The sequence below is a fragment of the Natrix helvetica genome (genome assembly GCF_964273705.1).
Source record: "Natrix helvetica genome assembly, chromosome: 6".
NCBI classification, from domain to species: domain Eukaryota; kingdom Metazoa; phylum Chordata; class Lepidosauria; order Squamata; family Natricidae; genus Natrix; species Natrix helvetica.
Window position 1 is genome coordinate 67,488,093 of NC_138553.1, and position 27,840 is coordinate 67,515,932.

The 27,840-nt window shown below is 37.8% G+C and overlaps 1 protein-coding gene across 5 annotated transcripts; it reads left to right on the plus strand.

Annotated features, from left to right (window-relative positions):
- The first annotated feature begins 808 nt into the window (after nucleotides 1-808).
- HDAC10 (histone deacetylase 10) lies at nucleotides 809-27,312 on the plus strand. Of its 5 annotated transcripts, XM_081956886.1 has the most exons (21): nucleotides 2,325-2,507; nucleotides 2,939-3,032; nucleotides 4,013-4,147; nucleotides 4,760-4,856; nucleotides 5,644-5,741; nucleotides 5,823-5,927; nucleotides 6,005-6,073; nucleotides 7,042-7,168; nucleotides 7,754-7,819; nucleotides 9,137-9,196; nucleotides 9,296-9,385; nucleotides 12,935-13,041; nucleotides 15,338-15,405; nucleotides 16,566-16,851; nucleotides 17,752-17,839; nucleotides 20,483-20,568; nucleotides 22,460-22,513; nucleotides 22,787-22,868; nucleotides 23,986-24,171; nucleotides 25,535-25,694; nucleotides 25,849-27,312. In XM_081956886.1, the coding sequence occupies exons 1-21, from the start codon at nucleotides 2,438-2,440 to the stop codon at nucleotides 25,872-25,874; spliced, it is 2,154 nt and encodes a 717-aa protein (XP_081813012.1). In that variant the 5' UTR covers nucleotides 2,325-2,437; the 3' UTR covers nucleotides 25,875-27,312. The 5 variants fall into 5 exon arrangements, with proteins under 5 accessions (XP_081813014.1, XP_081813013.1, XP_081813015.1 ...); XM_081956888.1 differs by lacking the exon at nucleotides 2,325-2,507 and adding an exon at nucleotides 809-878 and having other exon boundaries at nucleotides 25,535-27,312; XM_081956887.1 differs by lacking the exon at nucleotides 2,325-2,507 and adding an exon at nucleotides 1,674-1,711 and having other exon boundaries at nucleotides 25,535-27,312.
- The last annotated feature ends 528 nt before the right edge of the window (nucleotides 27,313-27,840 follow it).

Sequence of the window (27,840 nt, forward strand, 5' to 3'; positions counted from 1 at the left end):
CATGTCGATCAGAAAGGTCGGCAGTTCGAATCCCTAGTACAGGTCTCCTGCGTGAGCAGGGGGTTGGACTAGATGACCTCCAGGGTCCCTTCCGTTACTATAAAATAAAATAAAAAAGATGATGGGAGCTGAGAACGAACATAGCCACAGCTGGGCTCTATGGAAAACAAGGTCAGTGAAGCATGAGCTTAAATAGAAAATCAGGAATGGATTCCACCCGAAATTGGAAAGTGCCAAAGTAAAGAAAATGACCTTTTTTGTATTATTTGTAATGTCTTCTACGCATACATATTATTTAGTAATGAATCAAATGCAATACAACATTACTCTTAAGCAACTTGGCAACTTTAAGGCTTGTGGACTTCAACTCCCAGAATTCTCCAGCCAGCTATGCTGGCTGGAGAATTCTGGGAGTTGAAGTCCACAAGCCTTAAAGTTGCCAAGTTTGGGGACCTCTGCTCTTAATCCACTTCCGCCCACGGAGCTACCATTAACCAAGAATATTATGATGCAGCATGCACACTTGTTTCCAGATTCAGTACACGCAGCAGCCCCAAACCTTGTCTCCATTGGCGTCACTCCGCACCACGCATTTCCCATGCTTTCCCCGCAATTCTACGTGCGAGTATGGGCAAAGAGGATTATCCAATCAGAAATGGAAAGGCGTAGACAAGGGCGGGAATTGAACGTTTTAGTGTGGCAGGTTGAGGCTCCCCGCCTTCTTTGCACTGCTTTTCTCGATTGGTCCGACGACACATTCTGTGTACACATCCAAGCCAATAAGACTTCGCCGATTGTCCTCTCCTTCCTCCAAGCCCTTTGATTTTCCCTCCTCTCCCAACCCCGAGTGCTGGAGTTTAGCAGAGGCTGTAATTCGGGTAGGAAAGTTTTTTTTAATCTAAATACCGTTTGACATTTTCCCTGTAATACGAGTCTGGGTAGCTGCTCTAGAAGTGAAGCGTCTAGTAGGTTAAAATTAAATTTGGAATATTATTGCAAAAGGAGAGGGTTTTTTATTTGAGATCTTGCTTGCCGATCGCCTAATTTCAGATGTTTCGAGGTGACTGTGCTTTCTTTGGGGAATTGGAATTGCTTTCTGCACATGGTCAGAGGAGTAGATTTTTAGAAAGGGCTTTTGCACCTTCAGAGCTTAAATTTACTAGAGACGTAGATCTTCCCTCCTTTTTAATGTTGCATTGTACACTTTATTTTAAGGATAGTACGCAAAATTTGCAGAGGTTTTTTCCCCCTTCATTTTAAATGGCTTTATTTCAACTCTTATTTTCAACTCTTTGGCAACTCTTAAAGTGTGGGAACTCCCAGAATTCCCCAGCCAGCTAGAGAATGGTATCTAAATCAGGGATCTCCAAAACCTTGGCAACTTTAAGCCTGGCGGACTTCAACTCCCAGAATTCCCCAAAGAAAGCTTTGTTGGCTGGGGAATTCTGGGAGTTGAAGTCCGCTAGGCTTAAAGTTGCCAAGGCTGGAGACCCCTGATCTAAATGTCTTCCAGCTGGATAGGGAACCTTCTCAATTTCAGTCTTTTTCAAACATGGCGGCTTCAAGATGGCCATGCTGCCTGTGGGATTCCTGGGAGTTGAAGTCCACAGCATGCTCAGTGTTTGATCTTATTCTTGTTAGATCCTTCAACACTGGGCTTTGAACCTGAAATTATTTTCTTCAGCAGAATTTTCTAGATTGTACTTAATGGGTAAGAGAGCCCTGAGTGTCATTAAGAGTGATGTTAAGAGGAGAATTGGGTGGTATTTCAAGAGATTGGGGGAATTGTTCTTCTGTGCTTATTCAAGTCTAAAGAATTAGAAGATTAAAGAATCTAAAATTAAGACCTTCCGTTATTAAAATATCCTCACAAATTTCTGTAGCTTCACATGTCCATGGATGAGTTTTGACTACTGTTTGCCATAGGAAGGAGAGTAAGTATGGAGAGAAGTAGTTAATTCTAACTAATTCTAACAGAGACCTGGATTCTGATCCCAGAGGTCATTGGATTGCAGCACTTTGGACCAACCTTTCTCTCTTAGCTCAGTGTTTCTCAGCTTCAGCAATGTTAAGATGTGTGGACTTCAACCCTCAGAAATTCCCCAGCCAGTTTGAAAATAATTTCTTCCAGCTGGATAAGAACATGCTCAAATTCAGTGTTTTTCCAGCTTGACAGTTTCAAGATTGTCAAACCAGCTGAGGAATTCTGAGAGTTGAAGTTCACACATCCTGAAGTTGGCATTTAGCAACTCTCTTTAGGTTCCAGTTCAGAAACATCTGCACTTTTGGGGAAAAATTGTTGTTTTAACCAATGAACTACAGCAAAAAAAACTAGAGCTGAAAATAATGGTTGGATTTTGCCTTACTTTGGTAAATCATAGGTGATAGTTTATCCTTGTCAAACTAACAATTATGAGTACCTTGTATTTGAAAGAAGATGCTTTTAGTTTCTTCCTCTGGAATGGTCTTGATGTCTGGAAGAAGTTGTACTCTGTCTGAAGCTTACGGTAAATAGGCTTGTTCCCACATGACTATAAGCATGTTGCTTGTATCTTTCAATTTATATTTTATTTGTTTACTAGTACAATTTGATATCTTATTAGTAACCTTGATTATCACTTAGTGTAGTATATTTTTATTCTTGATGTATGTATTTTATTCTCCTTATGTAAACTGAGAGCAATTGCACCAAAGACAAATTCCTTGCGTGTCCAATCACACTTGCCCAATAAAGTATTCTATTCTTATTCTTATTCTATTCACATTGTGCTCAGCTGCAGTTTAATGTTAAATTGAACCAGGATGATGATTGCTCTATTAAAATGTGTCAGCTGTAGCATCACTTCAGATTGTCCAAAGCAAAATAACAATTGATGTCTTGATTCTGCTGGTTTCCTTCTTGATACATGTTTTGTTTCTTTAATGAACCACATACCAGATATTTGCATTGTGGTTTCAAGCAAGGTGATGGCAGTTGGAACAGCCTTGGTTTATGATGGTGAAATGATCAACCATAAGCTACTTTGGGAAGAGTAAGTACAGCTTTTGTTGTGGTTGTTATTGTTTTTTCATTTAAGAAACCTCTACTTTGCAATAAAAGGAAATTACAGATACAGGTTGTTCTTGAGTTACAACGGTAATTAGAATCAGGATTGCCTGGGTGTGGAAGGCCTGGTACATGATGTGCAGGAGTTGGGGGAGAGGGTGCTGGGATGCAGGTGTGCATGTTTGAATGCAGCAAAGTCCAGGATAGGAAGGCATAGCATGGTGTGCAAAAGGATAAGGGGTGGGGACATGCCAGAGTGACTTGTAACATTCCTTCCGACTTTCCTCGTGGGAAGCTGACAGGGAAGGTCAAAGGATGATTACATCATTGCCGGACAGTGTAACCGTTCCAGTGTGAGCCAATTGCACTCAGCTGGAACTTCAATTATAAGTATTTCTATAGCTACCCATATCAGTCAGTGGAGCACTATGATCAGAAACGTGCATATTTTGTATGCTTGTGCATCATTTCTGCCTGTGCAAAAGGAGAGCGGCTTTGATGTTGACACATACACCCTTGCTGTGGATACTACTGCCTGCTTCAAACAGAAAATCTGGTCTTGATCCTGCCTTAGTCCATTGCAGTGTTTCTCAACCTTGATAACTTTTAAGATGTGTTGACATCATGGCTGGGGGATTCTGGAAGTTGAAGTCCACACCTCTTCAAGTTGCCAAGTCTTAGAAATACTGTTTCACTGTTAACATAGAATCATAGAGTTGGAAGGGTCTTTGGAAATCTTTTAGTCCAATCCACTGTCTAAGGCTTGGAGATCATGACAAAAACCCCAGTTTAAAAGAGTTTTAGTTAATATCTGAGGTATTTCATTATCAATACTATTGTAAAGAACACATTCCTTCCTTCACCAGTTTTTTTTCTTTCTAGCAATGAAAAAAACCCCATCTTTCTTAGCTGTAACATAGATTTTTAAGGATTTTACTAGGACCTAAATCTTGGTCTCATTTTTAGCCCCGTCTGTAATGTGGAAGTCCCTGAACGGCTTTCCTCCTGCTATGGCTGCCTTCAGCATTATAACCTGATTGAAAGATGCATTTGTGTCTCTGCCAGAGAAGGAACTGAGAGTGAAATCATGCTGATTCACAGGTATGCTCCTAGGACAGTGTTGGAGAAATAATAAGGGAAAAATTCGGTGTCATGTTTCCTTTACACTTAACAGATATAATTTGTTTTCATAAAGTCCAAGTTAAGTCCTAAACCCCCTAAGAGAGAAAATGTTATTTGCACCGAGAAATACCCAAAAAGTTCAACACCCAAAACCTGGTGACAAAATCGCCTATGTTAAATGATACCATTTTTTAGCTTATGACATGTATATAAAGGTAGTCTTTCAAATGCTACCATAATGCAGATTGCCCAGTTTACAGCCTTTTTTGTTGTGGTCTTTAAGCAAACCAACGGTTTGCTGCATGAGTGGTTTTGCCGAAGAGCAGAAGTGCTGGTTTTGGCAAAACCATTGAAAAAGTGCTCACGTGACCGTGATGTGCTGCAAGCAACTATAAATGCAGCCATGTGGCCAGGCACTCAACGTTTGGTCACATGACTGCAGAGGGGGCTGACCATCAGGACACTGAATTCAGATGATAAGCCTATAATCAGATTCCTGATTAGCAGAGTTATAGAGGCAGCACCATTTGAAATTGGCTCACACCCTATATTATGTCTATGGGTGATACCATCTTTCTTTTTCCTTTCCAGTATGGATTATGTGGAAATTGTGAAGAGCACTGAGAAAATGGAAAAAGAAGAGCTCCAAAAACTCTCTGCTGAATATGATTCTGTTTACTTTCATCCAGTATGCAGCCTCATCGAGAATTCTTCCCAGATATAATATTCCTTAGTCATAAATCATTTTCTCCAAATCCTGCTGTCCACCCAAAGAGTTGTGGGGCAGCTGTTCTTCAAAATTAAAACATATTGTTCTTTAACTCGTGAATATTTCTAAAGGATCCAGGGACATTTTGCAGGAGATGGAGAGTTGCAGCTATCAATTCGACTTTTTGGCTTCCCTGTGGAAGGCCTGGAGAGGATCTATTGTTTTTGCTACCACCACTAAACCCTTTCCTGATTTAGAGAATTTTTTTCCCTGTATTTTTTAAAAATCTCTACCCAAAATTATGTAACTGGAGTAAGATGCTGAACATCACAGTCATTTTGTTAATGTTTGCAGAAGGAATCAAATTTAGCCGTTGATAAATAACTTAAAATGGGTTTGCAATGGCCACCCTTAACTTTAAAATGTTTCCACAGGTTCACAGCTCTTACCTTCCCTGGAACTAAATATAAACTTGTCCCTTTGAACAGGTGGAGCTTTTCTTATGGCCAAGACTCCAAGCTTCCTCCAGACCTATCTTTCTACCCATCTCCCCAAATTCCTTCTTTTTTAGTTCTCCTGCTCCAGGGAATATAAATTGGGAGGAGGTGACTACTGAGTGATTCTTTAAATTATAGTTCTAATACCCAATGCCTGCCTGAAGGGAAATTCAGTGTTGTAGAGTGCCAACCTGTTCCCATCTCTTCAGCCTTCACTCATTCATTCTCAGAAACTGCAGTTTGAATCATTAACTTGTTCTATTCCTCAGACAACATATCGTTGTGCCAAACTGGCTGTGGGAGCAACACTGCAACTGGTAGATGCTGTGATGTCGGGAAAGACCCGTAATGGCTTGACTCTAATAAGGTAACCAAATTGAAATGTTCTCTAGGTGAACGTTATTTGGTACAGTTTATGGTTAACTGACTCAATCATGCTTGATTGCAGGCCACCAGGTCATCATAGTCAAAGAAGTGCAGCCAATGGATTTTGTATCTTCAATAATGTTGCTATTGCAGCAAAATATGCTCAAAGAAAATACGGCTTGCAAAGGTGGAGTATAATCTATTTAAAACCATAAAATTTTGAAGGTCTTACCTTTGAATGAATGTCGTTGTTGGTTCATGCAGGATCCTCATTGTTGACTGGGATGTACATCATGGACAAGGAATTCAATATGCATTTGATGATGACCCAAGGTTCGTCAATTACTTGTTCTTGGAGATGTTGCAGCAAACCTGAGTACTGCATGAGTTTCAAAAAGTTTTTATTTTGGAAATGAACTACCAATGAACGTCAGTAGCGGACAGCAGGCCTCAAGATATTTTGATAGCTTTCGCTTCACAGTTATGTAACATTTTGGTTTTTAGGCAGATTGTATTAATTTTGCTATACCCTATGACTTATAGGATGCGGGGTGGCTCAGTGGCTAAGATGCTAAGCTTGTCGATCAGAAAGGTTGGCAGTTCGGTGGTTCGAATCCCTAGCGCTGCGTAACAGAGTGAGCTCCCGTTACTTATCTCAGCCTCTGCCAACCTAGCAGTTCAAAAGCATGTAAAAATGCAAATAGAAAAATAGGGACCACCTTTGGTGGGAAGGTAATAGCGTTCCATGCACCTTCGGCATTTAGTTATGCCGGTCACATGACCACGGAGACATCTTCAGACAGCATTGACTCTTTGACTTTGAAACAGAGATGAGCACCGACCCCTAGAGTCGGGAACGATTAGCACATATGTGCAAGGGGAACCTTTACCTTATATCTTACAGTCTGTGTTTTTAACATTGTCGTAAAAGTCCCTTCAGTATTGAACTAAAGTGATAGATAAGGTCCTATTCAAAGATAGATAAAGATGAAAAGAACAGATTAAAAGTATATGTGTTATTGTGAGATACATTTACAAAATGGATGGCACTCATACCAACACCCACATTTTTGCGGGAAACTTTAGTTCAGCAACATCTTAAAAACTACTCTGAGTCTACAACTATGCAAAATCTTTGAGAACACCCTATATTTAGATCAATTTGCAGAAAGCTGAATAGTGAAAATTCATAGATTTCAGACTTAGTTCAGCTGTTCTATCCTGGAATAAGCACTGCTTGAGAGTAGTTTGCTTGTTTGGTGTATCAGCGACTTCATTCAATACTACTTTGTTCTTGTTAGTGTTCTCTATTTTTCCTGGCATCGGTTCGAACACCAAAACTTTTGGCCTTGTCTCAGTGAGTCTAATTATGATGCGGTTGGTCAGGGGAAGGGAAAAGGATTCACCATAAATCTCCCTTGGAATCAGGTAAAATATTGTTTAATAGCACTATGATATAATTAGATGTTAAACTTGAGCAGTCATGCATTTGATGCAGTTTTGTTTTTAATTCCATTTACACACCTAATATACATATTTGCAGTCAGCTCAGAACTCATTTTGTAATTAGACTAGATTTGTGTTCTCATATGCAGTTGATGAATTATGCACAAGGAAGCAGAGTTTCCCCTGAAATAGTCTTTAATTTAACAAAAACACTCATTGTCCTACTTTACTGTTTATAAAAATGTTATTTTTTAAGAAAAATGACAGTTTTATTACTGTGGTAATATTAATAAGGGAAGCCTTTGAGGCAAAAAAAGAAAAATACAGATATTATATTGTCACATGGAATGTAATACAAATTTTAGAATATCCATTTCATTTCCCTTCCTGGGGATTTAGAAAACTATTTGATGAATACAATTCAGAATTTGTTGGAGAAGCACGATGCTCTCCAGAGACGATTTCCACAAAGATATTTGTGGACTAATGGGCCTGTATCATGGCAGTTTGGGATTTTTTTTTCTGTTTTAAAAGAACTGTTCTTTTATATTATGCTTGGCTTTGCAGATTGGAATGGGAAATTCAGATTATTTGGCTGCATTTCTTCATGTCTTGCTTCCAGTAGCTTTTGAGGTAACTTTTGAATTCTGGGCCTCCCCCCCCCCCCCTTTCAAGATACGCTTAGGGTTATCTGCAGGAAGAAGGCCCAATAACGAAGACAACAGCTGTACTACACTCTTGAATTTTTTGCTCCCATTGGGAGCTCCCCAGATTTGCTAGTTTTTGTTTTTTTTAAAGAGACTATGAGCCCCTTCACAAATGTTACAACTCCTGGACGTTGTTGCACAATTGTGTGACAGAGCCAATTCTCTGACATCTCTGTAGTGATGTGAAAGGAATAGCTCCAGAGATGCTACAGGTAGTCCGCAATGTACAGCCAGAATTTCCATTAGTAAGCAAGGAGGTTGTTCAGTGAGCTGCAACTCATTTTATGACCAGTTGTTCAAGGGCTGTTAAGGGAATCACATGATCCTTAAGCAAACCCTGCTTCCCCCATTGACTTTGCTTGTCAGAGGCAGGCTGGAAACATTGCAAATAGTGATCTACATAACCCCAGGATGGTATAACTATTGTAAACACATGCTGGTTGCCAAAGTTTGATCACATCACCATGGGGATGCTACAGTGGCCATTGGAGCATAAATCATTGTTTTTTTACTGCTGCTATAACTTCAGTCACTAAACGAATGGTTGTAACTCGAGCTCATCACCTGTAATGGGAATGCCCTTGGTCTTCACTTTCCCCTACCTGTTTGAGAGCCATGGTTTTAAAAGGAGCAGCTCAAACTGACTGGATTGGGGCTGAATTGTGAAAGAAACAAATGAGCAAGGAATTAAGACTGACAGTGTGAGGTCTGATTAGACAATTTTGGTCCTCCGTATCTTATATTGGTCAACAAATCTCCGCATTGGCGTCAGGAAGGGCATCCGGCCAGTAAACACTCTGCTAGCTCCATTCAGTTGACCAGACTCTACCCTGCAAGGGATTATTAAGAGAAGATGATGATATCCTACATTGGTCAACTGGAGGGAATATTTCCATACAAGTTCTTCTTAGCAAAAAGGCAGCAATGCAGGGGGAACCCTTGTGGGTTGCATTTAGTCAGTGTCTTTTTAACTGTCTGGGGAATTCTGGGGGTTCCACACATTTTAAAGTAGCTGAGGTTGAGAAACACTGCTCAAAGTTTTTATGAAAAGTTGGAAAGGGAATAGTAGATCAAAAATCAAATCTTAATTAATTGAAGAAAGTAGGTGGTTGGACATGCCTCAAAATGCTTATTGGGGGAACCTGTGACTTTCCAGATCTTGATGAATTGCAACTCACAACATCTTTATACTGTGCACATTATACTATAATATAAACTCTGTTGATTTTTTTCCCAACTGTAGTTTGATCCAGAACTTGTTTTGATTTCTGCTGGATATGACTCTGGAATAGGCGATCCAGAGGTAAGCTCTTTTCTAGATACTGTTTTTCTTTCTTTTTTCCCATGAAAACAGACCATTTTTTTAAAAAAAAATCTTTGTTTCTGCTTGCTTTGTTTTTAGGGGCAGATGAAGGCAACTCCAGAATGCTTTTCCCATCTTACCCATTTTCTAATGAATTTAGCTAATGGAAAGTTGTGTGCGGTTTTAGAGGTATGGATTTTATTACAGTCTGATTTCCAATTTAATAAATGCTATCAACTTTTTAATTAGAGGTACTGTTCAAATTTTTCCAGGATTATGAATATTCACATATTGACAGAAATCTCAGGTGCTCACTGGTCTATGAATACAGGTAGTTCTCGACTTATGACGTAACACTTAGCAACCAATTGAAGTTCCAATGGACTTACCCGAGGGATACTTACAACCTGAATTTGAAGTTCCAATGGCCACCCACAGTCATGTGACCTCACTTTGTTTCCTTGGGAACCAGGGCAGAAGGGTCATTCCGGAGATCATAAAAATATTCGAGGTTTTGGAATATTGAGATAATACTATTGTTTCTTATGATTATATCACTTCTTTCTTTATGAAATGAGATTTTATTATTTTGGGGTACTTTTTTCCTAATATTTTTTATTTATTTCCGAAGTTAAAATAAAAAAGGGGAAAAAAGATATATAGCAACAATAAAGACAAAAACAGTGCATAAAGCAGAATGTCAAACATACACATAAAATATCCCTTCTCATTGAATACTGATAAATAGGTTTTAACAATAATAATAATTCTCCCCTTGCAAAGCAAGTCCACAATTTATAACTTTCTACCTCTATATTTGAAAAATTATAGCATTAAAAATATTACAAGTATAGAAATCTATCAATTTGACCTACCATCTATTTATTATATAAAAAAAGCAATGAACAGGTAATTCTGATAACAAAGCTAAACTTCAAAGCCCTCTGTTAACAAACTATTATTGTTTTTAACACTCAGAGAGTCCAGAAGCGTCTTCTAATCTCCCATAAATGCCTTATAACCATTGTCTCTGAACCTTCCAGGATCAAATACCATAGATTGATTTTTAATGGGAAGAACAATTCCTTCCAGCTTATCATCTTTACTTTTCTTTAGAAATGTAAACTTTTCAAACAACTGCTTCTCATTCCTCAAAAACATAGATCTCTATTGAAAATATTTCCATAACACTTGTTGTTCAGTAAATTTTCCTGCAAATTGGAATGCAGTGTCTCCTGGCAGCTGTCTTCTATTGCATGTAGTGAGATGTAATATTCAAAGTCTTCAATCTATTGTTACTTGGATTTTAATATAGTCCAGATTTGTCTTATACTCAAGCTTTCACAGCAGGGTGCAAAGTTTCTTTCCCAGGACAAAAAAAGTAAATGTTCCATAACAAAGTAATCATAGAAGAAGCCAAGATAAGAATTTCCACAGTAAGAGAATAAATGAAAAGGGAAAAAAAGGGAAAATCCCCATCTTTGTAAGATAAATAAAACCAAGGACATATGCAAAAATAAAATGAAGTAACAGAATTCTTTTGGTGTTATGCCTATAGTAAAATACGATATCTTGTGTAAATCAAATCAAGTCACTTTCACAGTGAAGAGGAAAACCCTCACACTGCTGACTTCCTTGCGGCGAAAGAGAAAGTATTTTAAAATTCCAAAGTATAACAAAGAAAGTTCACATTTGTATACCAACAAGCTCATGTAAAGCCCATCAGCATTCAGCCAGGCTATTAACAATTAAACTTCAAAGCTTCAAAAATATTCTTCATCTAAAAAAATACAGTGACAGGAAAAGATGGAGACACAATCCTCTGACTGCTCTTAACAAGAATTGCAATTCTCTGGATTCTCTTCCCAAGCAAGTACACAGTCGTCCAAGGGTCATCGTGAGTCATTCCTAGTTGCTCCCCTTCAAATCTGGCAAGCCACTGCCAAAAAACTGGCTTTGGCAGTAAGTCACCTGTTTGTGGGAAAGGAAAGGAAAGCGCTCTGCTGCTCAGCACACCATTTTCTGAGGTTCTCATTTTTTGTTCAGACTAGAAGAGATTTAGGTCGTCTTACAGATAGTCCTTAGTTAATGAGAGTAATTGGACTGGAATTTCTGTCAATAAGCAATGGCAATCCTAAAGCAAGATGTCACATGACTGTGGTGGTGTTAGTTGCGAAGTCGTGTCTGACCCATCGCAACTCCACAGATTACGTTCCTCCAGGCCTTCCTGTCCTCTCCCATCCTCTGGAGTCCATTTAAGCTCACCTTGACTGCTTCGGTGACTCCATCCAGCCACCTCATTCTCTGTCATCCCTTCTTCTTTTGCCCTCAATCGTTCCCAGCATTAGGCTCTTCTCCAGTGAATCCTTCCTTCTCATAAGGCGGCCAAAGTATTTGAGTTTCATCTTCAGGATCTGGCCTTCTAAAGAGCGGTCAGGGTTGATCTCCTCTAGGACTGTCTGGTTTGATCACCTTGCAGTCCAAGGGACTCACAGGGGTCTTCTCCAGCACCATAGTTCAAAGGTCTCAATTCTTTGACACTCAGCCTTTCTTATGGTCCAACTTTCACAGCCATACATTGCAACTGGAAAAACCGTAGCCTTGGCTATGCACAGTTTTGCTGGCAGGGTGATGTCTCTGCTTTTTGGTATGCTGTCTAAATTTTCCATAGCTTTCCTCCCCAGGAGCAAGCGTCTTTTAATTTCTTGGCTTCAGTCCCCATCTGCAATGATCTTGGAGCCCAGGAAAATAAAATCTGTCACTACCTCCATTTCTTCCCCATCTATTTGCCAGGAACTGAGAGGGCCGGATGCCATGATTTTAGTTTTCTTAATGTTGAGTTTCAAGCCAACCTTTGCAGTCTCCTTCTTCACCTGCATCAAGAGGCTCTTTAGTTCCCCTTCACTTTCTGCCATTAGAGTGGTATCATCGGCATATCTGAGGTTGTTGATATTTCTCCCGGCAATCTTAATTCCAACTTTTGATTCTTCTAGTCCCACCTTTCTCATGATGTGCTCTGCATATAAGTTAAATAGGCAGGGTGACAGTATACAGCCTTGCCGGAGTCCTTTCCCAATTTTGAACCAATCAGTGGTTCCGTGTCCAGTTCTCACTGTTGCTCCTTGACTTACATATAGGTTTCACAAGAAGCAAATAAAATGGTCTGATACTCCCACCTCTTTAAGAACTTGCCACGATTTGTTGTGATCCACACAATCAAAGGCTTTAGCATAGCACTGCTTAGCAATTACAGTTCTGGTTGCCATTGTTAAGCAAATCCTGTGTCATTGTCAAGCCCAATGTCACGTGGTTGCCATTTGCAACCTACTGCTGGCTCTCCCGTTGAATTTGTTTGTAGGAAGCTAGCAGTGAAGATTGCAAATTGTGATCATAACTGCAGGAGGCTGTAAAATCCTAATTTTCAAGCTGATCCCTAATTTCCTGAATCATGATCATGTAACTGCATGGATGCTGTGACAGCTGGAACTTTGAAGACTGGGTGTAAGCCTCATTTGTTGAAGGCCATCATTAATTTGATCACTGAACAAGCAGTCCTTAAGTGAAGAAGGTATTTTCAATAGTGATTATATCAGGTGTTTGGAAACAAGCATACCCTGGTGTCTGATGAATATTACTTGTTTTCTTTTCTAATACTTTAGCACGTGGATGTTGTTGTTTGCTTAATCTTTGCTTGGAATTTTGTATGCTCCTTTATATTTTATATCTGTTTTTATTTAGGGCGGCTATCATTTACGGTCACTCTCTGAGTCAGTCTGCATGACTCTAAAAGCTTTGCTTGGAGATCCTTTACCTCCTTTGTCTGGTGAAATGATGCCTTGTTTAAGGTACATGTTATGACGATGTTCCTGTGTGTAGGCATGTAATAACTAAAAAGCTCGATCTGCATTGACCAAAGGCCAGTTCTAAACAAGACTGAGGATGGGACAATCTTTCAACATTATTTCCATTAATGGATTGTCTAAAAAGCCAAAATGGGGATCATGCAATTGAAACCACTATCTGAACTTTTTTTAAAATTTCTCTGTGGGCATGTCTGTACATAGGATTCTGCTATTTAGATCTTTTGAGTCAGGCAACAGTGCAAAATCCAGCATATACTTATGTTTTACTAGTCTACCCAAGCCTGGCATTTAAATGCAGCTTCTAACAGTTTTATGTATGCTGACGTGTAGTAGACAAACCTGTGAAGATTTTACAGTGGGGAGATTGGATGTACATTTGGTATGTACCTGTTCTTTTGGCGTTAGGCCTATTAACCATATTGCATTGTTCCATCATAAAATCATTGCTCAGTGAGGAAGATACGTACGTTCTTAATCTGTTCTCCTTAATTGTAGGAGAACAATGGTGTACAATTACGACATGGGTAGATTACAATCTTTTTAATTTGAAGATTTCATATGGTCCACCATATCTTTAAACCAGTATTTCTCAATCTTGGCAGCTTAAAGATGTGTAAGCTTCAATTTCCAGAATTCCCCAACCAGCATGCTTTCAAACTATGGATGACAAAGACAGAAGCTCATATAAAACCTAAGTGTTACCCTAAAGCAGCGGTGTCCAAACTTGGGAACTTTAAGACTTGTGGACTTCAACTCCCAGAATTCCCCAGCCAGCATGGGGAATAAGTCCACAAGTCTTAAAGTTCCCAAGTTTGGACACCCCTGCCCTAAAGAATGGGAACTTCTAGTGACTTTCACTCTCTCGATAAATGGCATGAAATATAGGCAGTATTTGATGAGATCTCTGAAACTGGTGCAGGAGGCATCTACCCACAAGGTATTTACTTGTGCAGTGGATTACTCCTCACTGTTTGGAGGTGGTTATAGATAATTTGAGTAAAGGTAAAGGTTCTCCTTCCAGTTGTGTCTGATTCTAGGGTGCATTGCTTCTGCTTCTTGGCCAAGGGAGCCAATGTTGTCCAAAGACTTTTTCCATGGTCATGTGTCTAGCATGGCTATACTCCAAAAGCACAAAAAATGCTGTTACCTTCCTACCGAAGAGATAGTCACATCTGCATCAGTGGTGAAATTATTATTATTTTTTTGCTACCAGTTCTGTGGGCATGGTTTGGTGGGGTCATGTGACTAGGTGGGCATGGCTATGTGGTCATGTAACTGGGGGATCAAAAGACAGAGACTCGCTTTACCAATGTCCTGCTGCAGCAGAATTGGACTAGATAACCTCAAGGGCCCTTCCAACCCTAGATTATCCTCTGAAGCTGTGTCTAGTGCCAGGTTTGTAGTCCTTCCTTCCTCTCCTTTTTCCCTCCCTCTCTCTCTTTCTCTTTCTTCTTTCTTTCTTAGCACCCCCCACCTCCCATTTTTGGCCTAGCAGGTTTCACGAAAACCTGCTGGGAGCAAAAACGGACCCCACCCCCGCGTTTCTGGAGAACCTGTAGTTAAAAAAATGCTTAAAAAGTAAAAAAAAAAAAAGTTCAGAAGATCAGCTGTGCGACATGCAATTGTCGTAACTTTTTTAAAAACTTTTTTTAGCATTTTTTACTACCGGTTCTGGGAACCAGTAGCATTTTTTACTACCGGTTCAGGCGAACTGACCCGAACTGGTAGCATTTCATCCCCGATCTGCATGATTTTGAACTGCCAGCTGGGTAGGAGCAAGAGCTCACCCTGTTGTTGAATTAAACCAAAAGTGTAGAATAGCATTGTTCTATTCCAATAATTCAAGTGCCTCTGTAGGTTTGCTTAATTGCCTACAAATATGGCAGTCCATATATCCAAAAGAATCTCCACTGCTTATATGAAAGAATTTTTTCATCAAAATAGGTAGATTTGAGCTGGTTTTTCTTTTTGAAATGTATACATATTAGAAAATCCTGGGAATTGCAAAGGATGGTAGAAAAATTCCATATACAGCCAGATGGGATATTGAATATTGATATAGGTAAAGGTAAAGATTCCCATCGCACATATGTGCTAGTTGTTCCTGACTCTACCATATTATGCTTTAATAATTTTATTTCATAGAAGTTTATTTTAAATAGCATAGCCTCAAGTTTTTGTTGCAAATAACACTTATACAGATTCTTAGTATTAAAAAATATAGCGGTTTAAAATATTTTTTTTAAAGAGAATGTGTATCCCATTTGATCTTTTTTAGTGCAAGGGAATCAATTCAGAATGTGAGAGCTGCGCATAAGCCATATTGGAAGTGTTTGACATATGAAGGTAATGGCAGGAATTGCCCTTTTTTCTGATATATTGCTGCAGATCATGGAAATATTAAAACATTTCTGGATTTAATTTACTGTCTATCCTTTTCTTAATTCACAGAAATCTCACTCATCAAGTTTAAATATTCCAAAGCAGATCCTTAAGTAGAGCAAGTTATCAAATTCCTATTTCAATTTAGAAGCAGTATTAGAAACGAGATTGGCTAGATTTTAACATCGTTAGGTGATAAAGTCACAATAAATAAATTGACAATATATTGACTAAATTAATTTACTCAGTATAAATTAACAACTTGTCCTAAAGTTATTTCTTCTTCTTCTTTCTGAATTGTCAAAGGAAAGATTGACGATATAAAGGATGTCGGTGGCAAACTTAGCACAAATAATTGCAACAGTATACTTGGTTGAAATAACTGGAGCTAAATTAATTTAAAAGAATATGTGTACTTAAAAATATGCTGCGTGTACTTAAAGAATGTATACTTAACAATATCAACCAAAAGAAGTGTTTTTTCAGAATGTGGGAGCATAAGCACCATGAGTTGCAATAAGGACATGATGCTTTGATTCATTAATGCAGGACTGTCACACTCCTGGCCCGCAGGCCTGATGCGTTATGTGTTGGCCACGTCAACGCCCAGTTTAGCGATACGTCACGTGACACTGTGTGACGATGTGAGTTTGACATCCTTGCATTAAGAGGAATTACATCTTTAATCAAGTACCAGTCTCCTGCTACTATTTCTTCCAACTCATTTTCAAAGTAGGCACAACCCATCTGTCTGACTTGTAGATCATAGTACATACCTCCAACAATAAAAGGATTGCTAAATATTTTACAGTAGGCAACAAAAATGTAAAAACTGTCTATTTTTAATATGTTTTGTACTAAAAACAATAATGTTAACATTTTGAACTAAACAAATCATTTCTGAGCTAAATGCTCCTCTCACCCACCCCTCAGAAATCTGATCAGAGATTTCAAAATGTGGCAATACCCAAACCCCAAGTAATACTAGCATAATCAACTTTTCATAAGTTGGCTGGAATTTTGAGAGTTGTAATCCCAACAGATCTGGAGGCCACTGGTTTGAGGAAAACAAGCATAATTTGCCTTCACTATGGAGACAGGCTGTGTTCTGTTGTTGTTTCCAGATGTAACTCCAGTGCAAGATCTCAGTACTACATCCTGTCAAGCAGAGAAAGCTGAGCTTACACAGACCAATGTGGAACTCCTCAGTCCTCAAGAAGTTGGAAAGGGAGATGTCAATGAAGTCATCAAAACAGATAGGTTTTTGGAGACGCACATGAAAAGCATTTTGTCTTTGAAACCTCCTATTAAAACAGCAGCCGCTGTTGATGAGACTGGCATACAACTGCTCCCACCAACGGTTCATATTCCAAAGGGATTGGATATGGAAGAGTTCAAAACTACTATCAGGTTAGCCATACTGTTCACCAGCTCAAAACAGTGTATCATGATACAGCCAGATATTTAGCATTCAGCTTTTGATGAAAAAGAATGTTCAGTTTCTCCAGTTAAAAGGATGGGTAGCAAAAGCTTGTCCGTGTAAAGTACAGGAAGTCCTCTACTTAGAATGACCGCTCAAAGCTACAATGGCACTGAAAAAAGCGAGTTATGACCATTTTTCACGCTTTCAGCATCCCCATGATCATGTAATCAAAATTTGGATGCTTGACAACTGGTTCATATTTGTGACAGTTACAGTGTCATGGGATCTAGCTTTTGTGATCTTCTGTCAAGCGAAGTCAATGAGGAAGCCAGATTCACTTAACAACAGTGTTATTAACGTAGTAACAACTGCAATGATTCTCTTAACAATTGTGGGAAGAAAGATTGCAAAATGAGGCGAAACTTACTTAACAAACGTTTCCCTCAGCAAATTTTGGGCCTAATTGTGGTTCTAAGCCAAGGATTATCTGTAGAAGGTCAAGTAGACGTGGCCTGTGATTATTTATTTCGCAAAATTATAAGACTGCCAAACTCACAAACATCAGAGATGTTTCAGGGTGTCTTACAACATTTAGAAATCCCATATATTAACAAAAACAAACCACCCTCCCCACAGTGATAATCTGTTTATCCAGAATTCAAAAGTCCTATATGTTGCAAGAAGAAATTGCTATGGGTTAATTAGTGTTGCAGTTAACATAATATTCCTCCTGAATAATAGGGACAACACTTAGTGTACAGTACACAGAGTAATTTATAATTTGGCCAGCTTTTATATGTCCATTAAGAAGTCATAAATTCAAACTTCAGCATGTTGTGCCAATTGTTCTGGTGTATAACCATCATTCAAATATATGTATTTCACAGTGCATTTCATGTGAAAAATATGGAAGAAGCAGCTCTAAACTCACACTTGAATATGCTGGCTGTCCTTAACAAAATCATTAAAAAGGAGGTAATGTTAATCATTTGGCAAAACTGCATTGATTCGATATGACATATTTTCTTCTAGTTGGTTTTGAGGAGAATTAAACATATTTTAAAATCTCACAGCCATTCCTATAGGGAAGTTGTACTTAAATTGAAGCTATGCCCTTTCTTTTTTGTCTATGAAGATTCTCAGCTATCCATGTATCAAAGGTGGGTTTTATTTTGAAAAAAAAAGCATCTGGATTGATTTTTTTGAGGAAAAGCAAGACATTTCACTTCCTATCCTGGAAGCATCAACAGTTGTATTGGATGCTGTGGGAGCCGGAAGAACAGTTATTGACAGTTGAGATTAGTTGGTGGTAGAGGGGGAATGATAGGTTCTGACAAAATGTTGGGGGGGGGGCAGGGAAATGAAAAGATTGTATTTTCTTTTCCAGTCAACTGATTTTTTTCCTCAAAAAAAAAATCAGCACAGTCGCTTTTTTTTTTCAAAATAAAAAAACACTTGATATGTTTCTTTTTGGGTCATTTTTCTGGTAGCATAGCATCTTAGATGTAGGCTGGTGGATATCACATTATGTCTCTCAGGCAATTAGGATGTAAATTCATTCCCTTTAAAGAGATATATCACAAGTTCTATCTGCATGCTTAACTACCCAATTATTATATGGATGGTTAACTCTTTATATTCTCCTAGAACAATGCATTATTATCCCATTACACTAATTGCGGCATAATTTCTCTATTACTGCTAAGGTAAAGGCTGCATATATTCCCACCTTGGGCATTGTGCTGTAATGTAAATGCTAATGCTAGTAACAATAATACATTTCAATTAACTCAGTAAACCTGTCAACCGTGTAGAGAGAAGACTAACCTGGGTTACAGAGATGTGAATAATTTTTCTGAAACCAGTAAATCACATCATCTGAATAAATATTAAACATTTTTGCTAGAGCTGGAAAAGCTTGATGTCAAGCCAGGTTGTGTGCATACAGATGATGTCCTCAAGTAACCACAATGACAAAGAAACAACAATCCAGATCTTGGCTTTTGTACTTAAGTTCCAGTGTGGGATATAAGTCTCAGAGCCAGCTGGGTGACTTTGGGTCAGTCACTCTCTGTCAGCCCAATTCACCTCACAGGTTGGAAAAATTTGTTGTTGGAAAACAGGATATTGTGTGTTCACTACCTTGAGTTATTTTATTGAAAGGATCTCTGAAGGATTAGAGCATACACAGAGTGTAACCTAATTCAGCTTTTGTTAAATTGCTGTTGAGAGAAGCTCCATTGTAACCTAACGTGTGCCAACTTCATCTATAAAACTTCTAGGCGAATTGCCAAGCTTAGCCTAGCCAAGTATTCTGCCAAGTAACCTTGCTTGTAACTTGAAATGTGTGTTCAGCATTCCCTAACAAAGCTCTGACATATGCCAGGAAATGTATTTCTTTCCTCTTCTAAGGTCTATTGTTTTCAGAGCGCTGAGAAAAATCATGAGGTTTGCGTAACATGAAATAATGTTTCTAACACTATGACGATCTGTGCAAGCTGTGTAAGACTAAGTAGTTTGACAAAAAGTTTTTCCCCACGACGACGGTGAGGCACGAGTCTGTTTTTTTTCTCTCCCTCTGCCTGCTCTGTTAAGGGGGAGACAAAAATGCCGTCAAGTCTTTTTGCTTTCTGCACAAAATAAAAACTGATTATCAGTAGCCTTGAGTTCAGAGTTTCATTGGAATGATCAGATTCTGAGCTGAATTCAAAAACCTTACATTATAAAAACAGTAAAGGCAGGATAAAATATTGAAATAATAATTGTGGCGTCATGATATGTATTTCATTATTTGCCTCCATCCTCCCTATGCTGTATACCTATGGCTGTGTGACTTGTATACATGCCTGTTACAAAATCATGTAGGAGTTTGAAGAGGCCCAGATGGGATGCAGTCCATCTCCATGCCAAAATAAACCATTTATTCATGCATAATTTTGCTGGGATAAAAGTTACTGAGTAGGAAACAACTTCGAGCCACCTAAGTCAATTCTAATACTTTTGTAAATTAAATGACAATAATTCCCTCTTTGCAGAGTTAATTTGCCCAAATGAATAGTAGAGAGGTGCTGCTAAATTATTAGCATTTAGTCGATTAGTTAATCAAATTTCTTTGTGCTAGCAAAGAATTGGACTCCTTCCATTTATACTTGGGGAAGCCTAAGTTTCTTTCTATTTGTCCATCAAAATGTTTTCTTAATATTGGTTGATTGAAATCAAAACCAGAATGTATCCTGTAAATAGACTACACATTCCTATTTAGTGCATTACTAAGATTTAACTGACTGTTTACTTTAGGGAAAATATGTCATCAGACACTGGTGTTTGCTGATAGTCCTTCAAATAAAGATCCTTCTCTAGATGTATTAATGGCCAAGTTATTACTTTTGTGGCAAAATAGGAACATATCCAGACCTGATAACTATATACTTTTAAATGTCCAAGTATTTTGTTTTGATATTAATTTTGCAATATTTGCAGAGACTTTATTTGTTCTTATAACTATACAGTTCCAGTCATTCATATGCAATGAATTTATACATATAGGGCAGTACAGATATATAATCTTGACTGTAATATTAAATAAAATAGTAACATTTTAATTATTATGTTATTTAGGTGATCAATGGGCTTGCAGTTTCATCTACACCTTCACTTTCTTCTGCCATTGCAGTAGCACATTGTAGAAACTGGAAGGTAGAAAAGTAGGTATAAGAATGTTGTATTTAATACTTTCTTGCACAGTTTTGTACTTAAAGGACAATAAATTATTATTCAAAAATGATTCAAAGACACACTCTGAATGTCACAGGAAGGCAACACTTCTCTATTGTTCATTGAAATAGTTGAATTTGTTTTAGCCATCTGCACGATCCTGAAAAAAAATATTAATGTTTTTAGGAGTCATACTAACTTTAATTAGCCATCTTCTGCAAACCAAGCATATTTTTTCAATGGGATCCTTGGTGTTTTCTGAACTTAGTAGTTTTCTTGCAGACTTTTCATTACCAAATAGATTTTAGCTAGTTTGGCAGTGAAACGTCTGCAAGAAAACCGCCAAATTCAGACAGCACCAAGGACCCCACAGAGCTACAGATACTCTCTTTTATCAACATCTTTTCAAAGTGGTCACAACTCTAAATATTGTGCCTTTTTTGGCTAATGCTTTTGGTCCTTGTTAACATTGTCTATTATTTAGGAACTTGGGGAAATTCTTGACAGATTTTGAAAAGCAACGAATCGATCATAACCTGGACTATTTTGTATACATATGTACTCTATATGCAAAGTGAGCAGTAATCATTTCTATATGAATAAACTCTAACACAGTGGGATTTTTTTTCTGAGTGGTTTATTCAGAAGTACGTTGTGTACAATTTGATCCATTTTAAGAATACTATGAATGTATATGATAGCGAAGACGCAAAAGACTAAATAGTTATGGTGGTAGAAAGGGACTAAATAGATATACCTAGGGGATGGATGGGCTATGGTAAAAAGCAGAGATTTGCTGCTACTGAATAAATACAGAATATATTAAAGGTAAAGGTTTCCCTTGCACATATGTGCTAGTTGTTCCCGACTCTAGGGGGCAGTGCTCATCTCCGTTTCAAAGCCGAAGAGCCAGCGCTGTCCGAAGATGTCTCCGTGTGGTCATGTGGCCGGCATGATTAAACTCTGAAGGCACACAGAACACTCTTACCTTCCCACCAAAAATGGTTCATATTTTTCTACTTACATTTTTACATGCTTTCAAACTGCTAGGTTGGCAGAAGCTGGGACAAGTAACAGGAGCTCACTCCATTATGTGGCGCCAGCGATTCGAACCACCGACATTTCTGATCGACAAGCTCAGCGTTTTAGCCACTGAGCCTTACAGAATATATTACTTTGATAGAAATAAATTAGACTGCACATCCGTTGTTCATGATGCATAATATTAATTTATAGAGTAGGAAACCTTTGCCATATATGGTATAATCCTTAACTTGTTTTTTGTAGTTAGCATATGGTCAGAATTATACATATAGAATTATAAAAGAGCTCTTAAATTTATAGGTTTAGATTACCAGTTCCTTCACTGAATGTTCAGAATTTATTATTTATTCTATAATGGTAGCTGGCTATACATGGTTAATTTTGTTGGACTGTCAGCTATGCCAGTTTTTTTATGTAATCCATTAGGAGATTACCTTACATCAGGGGTGTCCAAACTTGGGAACTTTAAGACTTGTGGACTTCAACTCCCAGAATTCCCCAGCCAGCATGGCTGGCTGGGGAATTCTGGGAGTTGAAGTCCACAAGTCTTAAAGTTCCCAAGTTTGGACACCCCTGCCTTACATAGACTAAGCTACTTATCATAACATTTTGTCTACTAGTTTACGCACCAGGCTAGTTCTAGTCACGCCTTAGGCCAGTCAAGTCTCTCTCAGCCCAAAATACCTCACAGGGTTGTTATTGCAAGAAAAAGAAAGAAGGAGATGTATTTGGTAAATTTGCCACATTGAGTTATTTATAAAAAAAATAACAAAGGTAGGATATATGTAAATAATTATTTTATATACATAACAGATCTTGAAATATTTTGCTTTGCAGAATCCTATGCGTATTTGTGGGTGACATGGACATGAAAATTGAGTTGGATGATGAGTAAGTCTCAGTATTTCAACCAGCTTATTTAAATTTGTGCGGTTGGTTCTCAAAATGAAATTCTGCTAACGTCAGTGGGGCTTTGTAAGTAAAACATGGAACTTTGAATCTGTTTTTTTTAAAATTGGAATAATTTTGCATCTAAAACATGTATTTGATTATTACAGCTTGTATATTTTCCAGATATATGCATTTGCTTTATTTTATTATTACCAGAGTGGCAACTATTTTATAGATATTATATTTATAGATTTTTTTTAATTAATTTTACAGCAAAGGCCTCTTGATCAATATTTGTGCTAAACATTCTGAACAAGTTAACACCAAACACAATATCTCTCTCAACTGGAAAGAAGTAGGTGTGGCATTTTATGGTCTTTCTTCTTTTATCACCCAAGTATGATTTAGTGAGGATGCAAGGACATAAATTTTGAGTTGAACTATATATTCAGCAATTTTTTTACTGATTTTAGAGTGTGGATGACATGCAAATATTTGAAAATTGTGGTCCAACTGAGAATTCTGCCTGCTGGAAATATACAGTTTGCTACCTAGAGTCATGCTAGAGTTGGGTTGGCTATAAATTTAACAGCCAATCAATCAGTCTTGTAGCAAATGCTATAAATATATTTGGGATAAACTGAAGAACTGCTGCGGTGGAAAAAATTGGCACAACATTTTTAGAAACTTTGAAACTTTAGCACAATCTTTAACCCTTGTCTTCCCTACATGAATTGGAAAGGTCTGAGAAAAAGCAGAATTGTGAAATAGATAGATGGTTTTTCCCACCACTGACTTCCACATAATTCTTTATGGACATCTGAAGCAAGGAAGTCTGATTATATTAATCACACATGAAAAGAGTTACTGGTTTGATCACTCTGGGTTCCAGGAATGACAAAAGTTTGTTCATGCAGACCTATTCAACCTACCGTCCTTTTTGGACTATAAGATGCACTGGTGTATAAGACGCACCAAGATTTCGAAGTGGTAAGTAAGAAAAAAAAGTTTTCGCCTTCTCTCAGCCCGCAGCAGCTCTCTGGGGCAAGGCAAAAAGCTCCCGGTTTTGCCTTGCCCCAGCCCTGCTGAAGCCTGCAGAGGGCTGCTGGGGGCTGAGGGAAGGCAAAAAAGCATCCCTTTTTGTGAACAATGTCCCGTTTTTTGCAAAAACGGGGGCATTTTTGCTTTGCCCTAGCCCTGCTGAAGCCTGCACAGTGCTGCTAGGGGCTGAGAGAAGGCAAAAAAGCCTCCGTTTTTTATTTTAATATTTTCCAAAGGACTTGAAGGCAGGATTATTGGGCTGGAAAGAACTGCATGTTAGTGTTATGGCCCTATAGATCTCTTTGGTTTTTTATTCCTTTACACGTAATATGTAAATATAGTGTCGAAAATTGAGAAATTTTGAATAATTTTAATATGCTAACATTAATTACTAAAATAAAATATTTTAATTTTTTGTTCATTTTTGGAAGGATCCTAAAACCAACAATTTCTTCTCTGCTACCTTTGGATTTATTCTTCCAGTTGCATACAGCTACCAGCCTAATTTAACCATTGTAATCGTTGGGGCAAACCAGAACCTTGGCAAAAATAGAATTTCCTTGCTTATTAGCTTACTGCAAGGATTAGCAGAATCTCAGATTCTCGCTGTAATACAGGTAAGGAGTACGTAAGTGGTTTTACAACAAAATAACCTTTTTTTTTTAGAATAAAGAATCCAGGGGAAATGTGTGATTAGTTCCTTCTAAAACTGTCTATAGTTTCAGATTCTCTTGTTTTCCTGAAGCAAATACATGAAGAATCTAGTAAGATGCTGTAGCATTTCAATTTCAGTTCTAAAAGGCAGTGAAAGGCAACTGAAAATTCAAAGAAAAGATGTATTGTCTTTAAAGTGGTTCAGACAATATTTTGTGTATTGTGTCAAAGCACGTTTTTGAGATTCCGTCTGAAGAATTGCTCAGTTTTGCTTCTCTGCTTATCTATGTTCCTATGCCTGGATTTCCTGGGAAAATCTAAATAAGTCAAACAAACGAAACATGCAAAACAATTATTACAGGGGTTCTTTTAATTCTGCAGCATCATGGCATCTCTAAAATAATAAATGAAAATACAGTATGTGAAACAACACCCCTCCCAAGTACAATGAATGATTTAATTGTGGTTAGAATTCAGCAAGAAAGAAATATGAAGCTTCCTATTAATAACTCAGTTTTAATATATTTATCACCAGGGGTTCTCAAACTTTGTAACATCACAACTTTCCATTGTGAGACCAAGCTGATGCAGACAAAGCAAGGAACAAAACTCAAAAGCAAATTTTGACAGGACACCATTGTCAAAATCCATTCCACTTTGGGAAAACTTGTGTAGGCATCATGCCCAGATAAAGGGAGGGAAAAAAAGCTGAGAGCAAGATTTTGGCAGTGCTTCTGTTTCATTGCTCTAGCCTGATTACATGTACCCATACAAACTGTCTGCGTCTCATCTAGGAAGCTTCTTCAGAAGTTGTTCTTGGATGACAAAACAAACATTTTAAAGGAAAAAAACCAAGAAAGTCCAGTTGCCTTTTGGAAAAAAACACCTTTGGGGCAACACAGACACACTTATCTAAGGTTTCCCACCTCACAAATTGCTGAGAGATTTCCACCTCGCAGTTGAGGAAGCCTGATTTATGGTATTAAAAGATAACTGACTCCTTATCGGATACATTCCCACGTTGCATTAAGCATGGTGTGTTTCATTGTGTCTTACCAAATAAATCTGATTTGTTTGGGTTTGCAGAACATGCCAAGCTATAAACCAAGGTTTACCAACCACAGAGGTCTAGTTATACAATTCACTAAACCAAAACCAAGCAAGTGGTATTATGGCATAGTCCAGTGATTCAACACAGCCATTCAATAGAATACAAATTCTCAGAAATGACACTGCAAGCAATAAAATGTTTCTTTTCTTTCTTTTTTTAGGGTGGGGGGGGAGATAAGTACACATTAATGCAAGTATTTTACTTTATTTTTAAAGGATACTGAAGAAAAAATAATGCAAGATATAGCCAACATCTTAATAGGTGACTTTATACCCAACTTTGAGAACTTTGCACCAGATTTACAGGAGAATGTGGAAGTGATAAAAGAATTAAGAGCGCAGTTTCAACAAGAATGGAAATTGCTTCAGTGTTCAGGTAACCAATCAGAGATGAATGAAAACAAAAAGTAAATCTTCATTACATTTAAATATCTTACTGTGGAGCTTTGAATTACTTGAGGTTAGAGATTCTGAAGAGGAAAAAGATGCATTTTTGTTACAAAATCTGACTGCTTTTTGTGTGTGTGTAGCAAAGAACTTCAAAGATGAAAAGTAATCTTGATTTCAACAATCTCTTTTCTTCCACAAAAAACCAAAAGATCAGAATAAGATATGCTTTATGAATAAAAGGGCACAAAATGTTTCTGAACTGATTTTTATATAATTTTTATATTGAAAAATATATTCCAGCCTATTAACTTCAGAAATGCTGTTGGCTTTGCTATAAAGACTTTTAAAAATTTTATACAGTAAAAATATATACATATTTTATATGTACAGTATAAATATATGAATATTGCATTAATACTGTATAAATGTACGAATAGAAGGGAAACTCATCAAATTTGCAGATGACAATAAACTGGCAAGAATAGATAACACTACAGAAAATAGGCTAAAGATCCAGATAGATCTTGACATTTGAACACTGGGACCTATCTACAAAATGAAAAATAAGAAAAATAATACATTTTATACTTAGGCAAGAAAAATCAAATGTACAGGTATAGATTAGGTAAAACCTGGCTCAATAGTAGTAACTGAGAGAGATCTTGGAGTCCTAGTGGACAATCAGTTAAATATGAGCCAGTAATGGGCAACGGCAGCCAAAAAAGCCAACACAGTCCTGGTTGCATTAAAAGGATTAAAATCAAGATCACATGAGGTATTAATACCATTTATAAAGCCTTAGTAAGAGTACCTTTAGAATACTGGATCCAGTTTTAGTCACCATATTATAAAAAAGATGTAGAGACTTTGGAAAGAGTGCAGAAAGGAGCAACAAAGATGATTAGGGGCTGGAGGCTAAAACATAAGAACGGCTATAGGAATTTGGTTTTTCTAGTGAAAAGAAGGATTAGGGGTGACATGACAGCAATATTTCAAATGTTCCAATATTTGAGGAACTGCCACAAAGAATGGAGGGATCAACCTATTTTCCAAATAAAGTAAGAAAAGAAACAATGGATGGAAGGAGAGAAGCAACCTAGAATGAAGGAGAAATTTGCTAACAGTGAAAACAATTAACCAGTGGAACAGCTTGCCTTCAGAAGTTGCTCCATCACTGAATGCTTTTAAGAAGGGACTGGAATGACATAGGGTATCCTGCTTGAGGAGGGGTTGGACTAGAAGGTCCCTTCCAGCTCTGCTATTTTGTTATTCTGTTATTTGGTTTGTTGTGTCCTTTAAGTCTTTACAATCTGTTCTGGCAAACAAAGGGCTGTGATCTATAGGCTTGGTGTGGCCCTGCTCTAAGTAGGCAGACATATAGGGCAGCCAATTAGAACTGTACAGCTCCACTTTTTTAATATGGAAAAGGAGGTTAATATGTTTAGCTCAAGCCAAGGAAAAGAAGACATAGGGATCACAAATGAGATTGCATTTCTGTAGTAATTCCCCACTGACATGCAAATATATAAATAAAATCTGAATAATGTCAACTAATACTGAGCCTATTTCTCATGTATGATTTTGTAATGTTAAATAAACTTAATTACAAACTCTCATAAGATTATCTTACATGTGTAAGAAATAACTTTAATGTTTGATCAGTAAGATTACTAATATCCTTGGGATGTTTTAAATATTTCAACAGTGACCAATAATTGGGGCAAGAAGCCATAAAAGAGGGGGGGGTCTGTTTTCTTATATTACTCAGCAGGTCATGGCATCTGACTGACGTAGTCTGGAACTGAAAGTTAAATAGGATTGGCACTGGTTCTACTTGGAGAAATTGCAGGTTGGACTAACGGAGGAAAGGAGTCCTTGAGGATTTTACTCCGGTAATAGTTGCTTTAAGGGACAGTGCTCATCTCTGTTTCGACACCATTGAGCCAGCACTGTCCGAAGAAATTCCCATGGTCATGTGGCCAGCATGATGTCACGGAGTGCTGTTATTGCAGGTTGGGCTAGGAAGTCTGTTTTATGTTTTATTGGATTTCAAGTCAAAAAACATCCTCAGAGAAAGCTTCTATATTGTTTCCAAGATGTAATGTGTTCATGCAATTACAGTACATGGACTC

Coding starts and splice junctions, on each gene's coding strand:
- HDAC10 (XM_081956885.1), top strand. CDS start 2,438: ATGCTTTTAGTTTCTTCCTCTGGAATGGTCTTGATGTCTGGAAGAAGT. Junction 9,386..12,934: donor AGTTGTGTGCGGTTTTAGAG/GTATGGATTTTA, acceptor GTTTTTATTTAG/GGCGGCTATCATTTACGGTC. Junction 13,042..15,337: donor GAAATGATGCCTTGTTTAAG/GTACATGTTATG, acceptor GATCTTTTTTAG/TGCAAGGGAATCAATTCAGA.